Source organism: Solanum stenotomum, chromosome 2 (assembly GCF_019186545.1).
Source record: "Solanum stenotomum isolate F172 chromosome 2, ASM1918654v1, whole genome shotgun sequence".
Classification (NCBI taxonomy): domain Eukaryota; kingdom Viridiplantae; phylum Streptophyta; class Magnoliopsida; order Solanales; family Solanaceae; genus Solanum; species Solanum stenotomum.
In genome coordinates, this window is record NC_064283.1 from 29,438,344 (window position 1) to 29,449,611 (window position 11,268).

Here is an 11,268-nt window from a genome sequence, read left to right on the forward strand (position 1 = left end):
CTGAAATTATTTTTTACATGTTATATTAACATATTCCTATCAGATGAAATTAATACTTTTTTTCTTTAATCAAACCTGCTCCAAACCTACATACTCAACTTTATAATAAAGCATGTAAAGTATTTCATTTGTTCATCACAAAAATAGCAAAATAAGTTATTATTTTATTTGTTCTTTTTTGGTTTGTATTTGCTCATAACAGGATTAATTTTATGAGCCAATCAGCAACCTCAGTTTTATTTTTTGTTGTTCTCGAGAAGATGATTCTCCTTCCTCTAATTTTTCCAGAATTAACACTACATGACCATCCAATTAGTAAAAATGGATTACAAGAATGAAGCAATCAACTGGGAATTTTGTTTCTACATAAATAGTTGAATACAATTACAAATAAATTGAGTAATACTATCTCATATCATCAGCATCTGTGAATTAATTGTGAATGAGAATGAACTATATGAGTGGAAAAAAAACCATAGACGAAGTGGAGGTACACGTGCACCCGTTAACTTCGAAAAAGATCATGTGTATATATGTATATCTATTTTGAGAAAATGATAGAAAGTACGATATAATTGGCAGTGCACCCATGAGGAGCATATGAGGGCCCTTGTGTCGTTGGTACAAGTCAGAGGAAATTATATTAGCACTCTGTAAGAAATCAAGTACCATTGGCATGTCAAGCATGCAATCTTAGTGTACAAATGAAACTTGTGAGGGGGAAATTTCAACTAGACTAATACAATAATTACAACTATACTTTATTCCCTTAATTTCACACATACATATATACAGTACCACACACCCAATTGTTTACTAAACTCTCTTATACGTCCAGTAATTTCATCAAGAAAACGAACTCGACATTTGGGGAAGTCTTGGGTTGAGGCCAATTTGCCCCTTCTGGCACTTTGATGATTCTGAAGCCTTGTCCTATATACAGTTTTGTGGCTCCAGGGTTGCTAGTGTCACAATGTAAAGCAATTGCACGGCATCCCCAGCTCCTGGCTTGTGCCTCCGCTTTCATTATGAGCTTTTTTGCTATCCCTTTTCGACGGTATCTTCTCCGTACTGCAACATTTGATATATACGCAATCCCTTTCCTGTAAAAATGATTCATGTTCATCACGGTCATCAAGAAAAAAGTTGTTCATGTTTTGCTTATGATAGAAATCATATTCAATCCGTAACACTTAAGTTAAGAACTATAGGTCTCCATGTGGGTGCCCTTGCTCATTTTTTAGTCACAACGGTGGTGTCCAGACCAACTTGCTCAGCATTTAAATATCCCCTTGCATACCTGCTACCACCCACCAATACAAGTACCAATTGACTCTTCCCATCAAGACTTAGGCAGATGAAAAGAAATCACCTAATATTTTTGTCGCTACTGAAATTTGAACCCAAGTCTCCAAGGTTAACATCCACTTGATTCGTCACTAGGCCACACACTATTGGGTGTTCATCAAGTGGTTGTTTAGCTATCAGTATGGGACTGATACACCTCAATGGCTTCATTAACTTTACATCAAGTGAATGTTATGTCAATATTCTATGACTGCAAAAATGCACATATAGAAGGTAGAACACTAGAATGGTCAAAGCTTATCTCCAAAGCTTATCTCCGAAATCCATTACCAAGTTTATATTTCTTAATTATGTTCTTTATCCATGCCATTTATTTCCTCAAAAGGAGTAACCGCTACTTATAACTAAGACAAACAACCCGCAACAAACACTGTAAACTCTCTTGCAAGCAAGAAGAGTACTGGCTAATTGAGTTGCCAAAGAGCTACTTGCTTAGAGGGTGTTTGGATTGACTTAAAAGTTGGTCAAACCTACTTTTAAGTCAGTTGTTGACTTCTAGAAGTGTTTGGTAATATAAAAAATAACTTAAAATAAATTAGGAAGTGTTTGGCAAGGTTAAAAATGACTTAAAATAAGTTTTAAATGACTTAAAATAAGTCAAAAACCAAAAGTAGGGGGAGCTTTATTTTTGGACTTAAAAGTCATTTCAGTTTGACTTTTTATTTATGACTTAAAAGCTACTTTTTAGCATTACAATATAAGTTTTCTGCAAAATTATCCCATATCTTGTCATCAAAAAAAAATAAAAAATTATCCCATATCTTTAGGAATAAATCTATCTTTGCCCTCTAAATACAACTCTGAGCATCAGTTGTCCTTTATGTTTGCAAGACTTGAGCACATATCATCCCTGAAACATAATCTGAGCAGCATTCGTCCTTTAAGTTTGCAAAACTTGAGCACGTATAGTCCCTCAAATATAATCTGAGCATCATAATTCATACTTCAATTTTGCAAAACTTGAGCACATATAGTCTTAATGTTAGGAAATTAAGATTTCTCTAGAAACTCCTAAATTGTATATATTTGTAGCAGACAAGTCTTATCGAACATTCACTTCGAAGTTGCAAATGTGGCACACATCAGATTTTGGAAGAACAAATGGCTAGGCTATTCCACTTTTCAAGTTGAATACCCAAATTTGTTCACTATAGCACAAGATCCCAATCAAGTCATTACTACATACATGGAAGGGGCCAACAGGAGTTAAAATTCAGAAGAGGCATTTATGATTGGGAAATAATTGAGTCGCTAGATCTTTATGCAAGACTGCAGTAAAGCAATATTAACCTTCAGGCTGTGGATTGACTTAAATGGGGGAATTGTGGTGGAGGTATCTACACAGGTTCCGGTAATCATATGATTAACAGCTGGCCTTGGAAACTCATTTGGAGAACCAAGCTGTCCCTAAGGTTATTTGTTTCACCTGGACAGCTTTATATGAGGCTTGCCTCACCTGGGATAATCTGATATAAAGGAACTACCAGTTTCTAACAGATGCTACAAGTGCTAAAAGGAAACTGGATGTTTGGGTATACCAACAGAGATAGAATTAAACATAAGGATATCTGAGATAAGGTGGGGGTGACTTTGGTGGAGGACAAGATGCGGGAAGTGAGGTTGAGAAAGTTCGGGGATGTGATGAGGAGATGTACAGATGCCACAGTGTGAGGTGCGAGAAGTTGGTTATGGATGGATTCAGGAGATGTAGAGGTAGACCAAAGAAATATTGGGGAAAGGTGATTAGACAGGACATGACATTGTTGCAGCTTACTGAGGACATGACCTTATAGATAGGAAGGTGTGGAGGACACGCATAACAGTAGAAGGTTAGTATGTACGAGCGCGTCCCTTCTAGTAGATAGGAGTGCCTTGTCTTGTGCCCTTACTGGTAGTCGTAGAATTACTCTTGTAGTTTCTTGTTCTTCGATTTATGTGACTATCTATTATTTCGTGTAGTTTCTTTGTAGTATTATTTTGTTATAATATTCCTATGTTACTGTCTGCTGTTTTTGTTACTATTTACTGTCTATGTACTTCACTACTTCTATTATGTCTGTTCCTAGTCTGTCTTTGTCTTGAGCTGGGGGTCTATTGGAAACAACCTTTTTACATCACCTTTGAGGTAGAAGTAAGGTTTACGTACACACTACCTTCCCAGACCCAACTGTGTGGGACTACACAGGGTATGTTGTTGTTGTTAGTGTTGTTAGATTGTCTTCTACAACACTTGAAGACAACACAATAGGTTTCACATTTCTGAGTCAGTCTCTTTGTCAGTAAAAAGAGAGTGCACCACAGTAACTGAAAAGTTCTTAATCTCCAAAGTTTCTACATTTCAAAGTAACCTCAAATATGGTCATCATAACTTAAATCCTTACCTCGTAGCTATCCTATTGCTATGTATCATGAGTTTGTCAGATCATCTCTAAAATGACCTATCAACAATGCTAAAGTTGGAAAGTTGATTCGGCAGTATCTGTGAATCATAAAAGCAGTAGCTTTAGATAGTCGGACACCAATTTGTTAACCCTTTAAGACAGTCATTCATCCAGATGATAACTCAAAAATCAAAATAGCTAACTACTTATTCTATGACATAGATCTACAGTCAATTTCTGCCAGCTTGATTTATTGATTAGTACTATGGAATGGGAAGAAGAATCACTTCACTCAATAAGCAAAAGAGGGAGTATTGTTGAAGATTAAGAGCAAGCCTTAATGGAGGTATCCAAGGAGACTCAAACTCTCTGGGGAAAATGTGATCAAGATGAAGTATGGGGAGCTGGATTGTTGGGTTACTAACTACTAAGGAGGTCAAGAACCCCTATGGTGTGACATATGGAAATCTATTAAAGCTTTGCGGCCTTTCATAAAGAGACACGCTGTCATCAGACTACATAATGGTAACAAATTGATCTTTTGGAAAGATAAATGGCTGGGCAGCAGGAGTTTGCAAGATATATTTCCTGACCTGTTTGCTCTGGCTCAACACCAGAATAAGACAGTGGTTGAGATGTGGTCATCTCAAGATTGAAAGTTGTCCGTCAGGAGATTGATGAATGACTGGAAAATACCCAGACAGGCTGAACTCTATAAGCATCTGGAAACATTCCAAGGCAACAGAATGGACAAGATTGCTTGTGGTGGACTGGACTCAACAAGTGCCTGTATATGGTGAACTCAGGTTATAAGATCATGAATATGACAGAGTCATGGACCTTCAACTAATCTTGGAAGCATATCTGGAAAGTTAAGACTTAAGATACCCCATAAGGTTGCTTGCATTATATGGCTGTTCTAACACATGAAAATCTGATAAAGAGAGGCATTTCTTTAGCCTCAAACTGCTGCCTAAGTGGGCCTGAAGCTGAAACAATGGAAAACCTATTTCTGCATTGCAGAATTACAGATCAGCTATGGAAGATTTTTCTCAATCTCAGAGGCATCTCTGGGACAACACCTAGTAAGATTGTTGACAATCTTTTTAGCTGAGAAGGCGGCTGTAATTGGGGCAAGGACCAGAAACTATTGGAGGATCATTCTAGTTTGCATATGGTGGACCATATGGAGAGAAGGGAATGCCAGATGTTTTGAGGATAGGAGTAGCACAATACAGAAGATCAAGCATAACTGTGTTCTGTAATTTTGTTTTTGGTGTACATAGAGCTTTTCTGAAGATACAGAAACAATCCTAGAAGTTTCCTATTCATATTATGATCGTATTCGCTTCAGTTTTTTTCTTTTTGTTACTTTTCCTTTTAATTTTTCTTTTGTAAAGGGGTTTTTCGGTACTACCTAAGTACTGGTTTACAAAGTTGTCTTTTTTAAAACTTATTACAAAGTTGTTACTTGTTCAAAAGAAGAAAGAGAGAGAGTGTTGTTGAGGAATGGAACAGAAAGAATACTTCATAAGGCTCCATCAGGAATTTTCCATGACTGAAAGTCTGTACAGGTCAAGGATCAACTCCAAATAGCATCAGTGTATTGAATATCTTGACAGACGGTATTTTGTATTCCATATTTCCATACAGGAAAAAACTAATTTACAATCCTTAAGCATTTAAAGAACCTGAACATGCCTAAACTGGTATTGTTCTTTGGAATTATGACCAATTAGAAAGCTCTAGAGATTCCTTAACAACATGACCCTAGACAAATTGAACAGTAATTTTTTTAATCTGGAAGAATATAGAAATGCAAGAACTGCAACACGATTCGAACTGACTTTTTAAAACAAATTTGAATCCACTTGACCACCTTTCCAACTCAACCTTTTTTAAATTGTATATGGAGTAGTAATTTGTAATGGTTTACCTTCCAACATGATGTTGAATGAGTCTGATAGTAATGATTAGCAAGAAACTAGCCTTTTATGAAAGAGCCATTTATTAAAATATCTCCAGATTCCTGACTAGAATCCAAGACACAACTGACCTTCTCTGCCGCAATGGTCCTTTTCTCGGAAGGAAATCAGCGACAGTATCCACGGTCAATATTCCAGTCACGTAACCCTTGTTGAGACTTAATCGTCCATCAAATCCTCCAAGTTTGAGTTCTTCTGTACCTAATAAGCAAGCCTCTTCATCTCTGCTGCCAACAACAGCAACAAGACAATTTCTCTGGCATCCATTTGGGATGGAGAATCCAAAAAGCATTGCTATCAGCCTGTCAATTCTTAACACAAAATCTAGAGGGAAAGAGTATTCAGGGAAGAAGGAGCTGCAGTGAGTCTCAGCCACTTCCCAGCAGTCCTCTAACCTGGCCTTCCTAACATAAACCTCAGGTGATACAGTTGGAAAAAGCTCAGCAACTTGACTGGCCCTACATAAACCTGTTAGAGAAAAGAAACCACTCAATTAGACATAGAAGAATACGATAATCCTAAATTACATGACAAAACCAATTGAGAATAATGTACACAAAAAAAGGCACAAGATATTGCACCTCCCTGAGTAACTTGCATCAGTTGCACTACATAGATATTCTTTCCATTTCTAAAATAAATAAATGCGGGGAAATGGACCAGGCTCAAGCTGACACCTGGTCACGTTTCATCAAGTCATCCTTTCCCATTACAAGACAAAGCTTAAGGAGATTTTTCACATGACCATACTATAAATACTCCCAATTGATTAGATGGGACACTATTGCAACTCTGACACAGTCATAATAATTCCACATTTATTGTAGCAGAACTTCACCATTAGAGCCCTCCTTGAGGATATTCCACAGAGCTTTCTGTTTACAGGCTACTCATATACTCATCAAGGACCAGGCATAATCATCCACCCAATGGCACTTGTAACATTAGCAAAGAACTATAACCCATTTGATTTTTCTTATGTTTCATTCTTAGCATATGAAACTCCTAGAAATCTTCAGGGTAGTCCATTCTCCAGCACTGCGAAGTGCTGACTAATGCCAAATTCAGTAACATCAAAGAGTTCTGGCTGTTTTTAATCCAAAGTTCTTAGTCCTCTTGCGAAATAAATTTCTAAGATTACTTTTACTAGGCAAGAAAAAGGAATAAAGTTTCCAAGATTACTATATGCTAGCCGTCAATCATCACATTTGTGTATGTGCTGGTCTTTAGAAATTTATAATTAACACTGGAAGGTTCACCCAATATGTCAGAAGCCAACTAAGTGCCCATTTGGTCATGGATAGTTTTCACTTTTTTCTGTAATATTATTCCAGAAAATTGTTTGGACATAGAATTGTTACAACTTTATGGAATTCGGAAAACTCCAAAAGGCTATTTTCACAATTTTCATTCCAAATGACTTGCAAAAATCCAAAAACAACTCCAATCCATATTCATGTCCAAACACAACTCCAATTTTCAAATACAATTTTCAACTTGAATAACAAATACAACTTCTTTCCAAAGTTCACCATTCTTATGTCCAAATGCGCACTAAGGCAAGCATTCCCCGAAGTTGCAAAGGGACTTCCATAGGAGCTGATACAGAAAAACCTTTTGTGTAAGATTCAAAATGGTGAATTGAGGTAGACTATAATCCATGCACGCCAAGCCAAGCTAAGGGGTTCAAGAGCTTCTCATCAAGTCACTACGTCGGGGGCTTGGAATGAAGGTTTGAGGCCCAATAACATGCTCTTCACACTTCAAGGAAGCTCAAGTACACATCTTTAGTCTATACTCTCCTTATCATGAAGATGGGGCACTTGAAGCTCATGGAAGGTCGACACACGATGACCTTCAAGTTTTTTTTGATAACCGAGAAATCCGTATGTGACCCGCCCTTCGGACTAATCACAGCCTTCTAAACTCAGTGGATAATGGGCCCGCCCCGCTACCCTTCTCCACTTAAATACCAGGCTTCGCTTTGCATGGTGTGGGGCTTGAACCTGCAACCTAAGCCACTAATCCTCCACCTTTTGCCACTTGAGCTAGGCCTTTGGGGCACCTTCAAGATTTGAAAGATAGCTTGGATGGAAGATTCCACTTGAAAGACTACTTAGACCACAGAGAAAGAGGTCACTTAAGCAAAAGTGGCTATTCTTAAAATACAAGTCATCATGCCTAAGAAGACTAAGAAGATTATTATTTCATTAAGCATAGGCTATAAAAGTGGAGAATAGCTCCTTTAGACTTGGATTATGTTGGATGATATGAAAATTTACTTGAATAATGATGCTCTTGAGAGAGTCAGGGTAAGGCAATTGTTGCTTGACTTTATTTGATAGATTGCTTGCAAGAGGAAATGATTCTTCTTAAGAGTTCATCATATGGTATAGGTGTTTGTTGGATTTCATTTATTGGGGGTTTTAGCTTTCGATAGCTATTGTTGTCAATTGATTCGTATCTTGTTTTCGACTAGATGGATGATCCACTAGTCGTTTTGCTTGTGTTTGAAAGAAAAAGCTAGCCAAGGAGATGTTCTCTAGAGTAGTTCGTCCTCTAACAAAGGATACAAAACTCTTCAAGTGTCTGTCTCCTGTTTCATTTAATTGTGAGATTATTCTAGCTTCCCCATATTCAGGTGTGTAACTGATACAATGAGCAAGAAGTTAACAAAGATTTGTCCTAGAAAAGTCAGCTGGTAAGCAAGTTCAACTCTTACAAATGAATTTTGGGCATAATTAGTAACCTATCCTAAATATTTAGGAGTCTTTTGGTTTGAATACAATTTCTGATGAGATTTTTTTTTTTTTTTTTTTTTTGATTTGCACCGGGTGTCCGAGTCTCTTTGAGCCCCGACTAATCCCGGGGGTGCATAGGCCCTCGGCAAGGAGTTTCCCGCAAGTGCACCACGGTTAATTCAGGTTTTACCCAGTCCGATGGCCCTCAGAAATTGTTTGCACCTAGTGGGTTTCGAACTTGAGACCTTGAAAGGGAGCAAACCCCAAGGCTCAAGTCAATTGCCAGCAGGCCAACCCCTGAGGGTTCTGATGAGATTAGTTACGATGGAATAAGTTATATTGGAATTAATTATAATGAGATTAGTTATGCTGAGATTTTTTTTTTTTTATTTGTCGTATTCAAAATAATAGTCTCTAATTTTAAGAACAAGTTATATTTAAGGGAAAAGGGTTCGAAATATATCTGAACTTTGACCGAAATTGTTGTAACAATTCTAAACTTTGAGCAGGACTTATTACCCATGCACTATTTAATTGTGTATTTTAAAGGTATATATGTGCCCACGTGGACAAGTTACTATTTATAATGATGCAATATTTATGATGTTCACATGGACACATATATACCTTTAAAATACACTATTATATAGTTCGGGGTAAAAGATCCTTCCCAAAGTTTGGAATTGTTGCAATAATTTTCAGTCAAAGTTCGGATATATTTCATACAGTTTTCCCTATATTTAAAGGGATACTTTGTCATTAACCTATCTTATCCCGGGATTACTATACCACCCAAGGAAGGATAGCTTATCCCAACACTAATTATTAATCACAGGATAAGTATCCGGACTTACCAACCAAACAATAAATTAAATGAAACTATAATTTTAATCACAGAACTATTTAGTGTTATCCTCCCCCCTTTAAGGTTTAGTTAAGATAATTTAGCAGTAGCAAGTTTTTGCTTCTTTTATCAAAACAAGTAGAAAGAAAATAAAGAGAGAGTATGAGAACTGTTAGGCACATAACAAAAACAATCAAGTGTTAATGATTTAGATAGTAATAGTAATAGTAATAGAAAAATGTAGAAAAGGGAATTGGACCTGATGTTGAGAGAGAAGAGAAAGATTTTGGAGAAGCCTTGAAATTGGAAACAGGAAACCCAAATGGGATCTTGATACCCAGATTCAGACATGTCCCTCCAACTGCCATTTTATGTAGCTTCTCTCTTCCCTGCTCTACACATCTATCCTGTGTGGAAGGTAAACGCCTTTTATTGCTAACTCTTTTAAAAACCCCTCGATCTTTACTTTTTTTTTTAATATTTAAAAATTAATTATATAATAAAAACAAATAAAATTATAGAAAAATAAGTAAAAATGTACATAGAATTGACTAAGAAATACTCAAAACTTTTTAGACTTTTTAAAATATTATTCTAATAGAAATTCATAAATAAAAAAAAATGAAGAAGAAACCTACTGTCAAAAGTATCAAATAAACTGGTGAAGGATTATGTGTTTTTGCGTTGTAATTCACACATGGATCATTTTTTTCCTTAACCAATGAAAGACAAAGAGAGAGAACAAAAATTAGGGCTAAGAATGAAATATATTTTATTTTTAAATTTTCAAACTTCTTAAAATTGTGCAAAAGGCTCAAGTATCCTATTGAACTATGACCAGAATATCATAGACACCCTCTATCTTTATAGGGGTCCTATTATCACATAATCTTTATTTTTTATATTTTTTTTAGAGTTTTTGGTTAAAATCATCCCTTAACTATGACTCAAATCTAATGTACATTCTTATATTATCTAAGTGATCAAAAAACTTACTTATACTATCCAAAAAATAACAAGAATCACCTTTCTGTCTATTTTTTGTTAAGAAACTGATTAAACCAATAAAAAAAATATTTTTTAATTTGGTCATGTCTTAGCCACGACGAGAAGATCAAAGTTACCTAAAAAGAATAAGGCTATGGATAGGAAATGACTCTTTCATTCTCAAAATTTAAATTTTGTGTGTTGTTAATTTATCTGTTTTTGGCATCATCAAGTAAATTGACTTGCAACAATACGTAAGTTTTGAAATATTTATACAGTAGGTTCTGATGGTTAGAAAGATTATGTTAAAAAGTTCATCTTAAAAATATTACGTCCAACTATTTAAAGATTTTCTTTAGTAAAATATTTAGTATGTATGTACGTTATATACAATGCAATTCACATTTTATACAATGTACAGAAATGCTGGAAATTTAGTGAAATTACGTAGGTGTTTAGTTATGAAAATAAAAATAATTACTTTCTTTGAAATTTTTGAAGTTGTGATTGTATTTGGCGATACTTTTTACAAAAAATATTTAGAATTTGAATCTATTTTATATGAAAATGATATAAATCCTCAATTTGTAAAAAATTGAAAACCACTGACTTGACTAGCTTAACCATGTGTACATATATTCATTCGACTTGACACATTCTTTTGTCGGTGGCGTGAGTTTCTTAAATAAATAGACAGAAGGATAAATCTTGCAACTTTTTAGATAATGCAGGGATATTTTTTTGTTCATTTATATAACACAAAGATGTACTTTAGGTTTAAGTCATACTCCAGGAATAATTTTAGCCAAAAACTCTTTCTTTGCACCTTATGTGAGAACATGGAAGTACAATTCAATTGAATTAGTTCTGGTGATATACATGCGCCGCTATGTGTAAATATATCTGTTTTAAAATATTAAAAAAATCTTCTTATTTCCTTTGTCTTGTATTTAAATTTTTCT

General features: G+C 35.5%; 1 protein-coding gene across 1 annotated transcript; it reads right to left on the reverse strand.

Moving 5' to 3' along the window:
• Positions 1-618: 618 nt before the first annotated feature.
• On the reverse strand, positions 619-9,759 carry LOC125856506 (uncharacterized). The gene is made up of 3 exons (XM_049536067.1): positions 9,579-9,759; positions 5,806-6,202; positions 619-1,103 (listed from the first exon to the last, which is right to left on the reverse strand). The coding sequence occupies exons 1-3, from the start codon at positions 9,685-9,687 to the stop codon at positions 827-829; spliced, it is 783 nt and encodes a 260-aa protein (XP_049392024.1). The 5' UTR covers positions 9,688-9,759; the 3' UTR covers positions 619-826.
• Between the last annotated feature and the right edge of the window lie 1,509 nt (positions 9,760-11,268).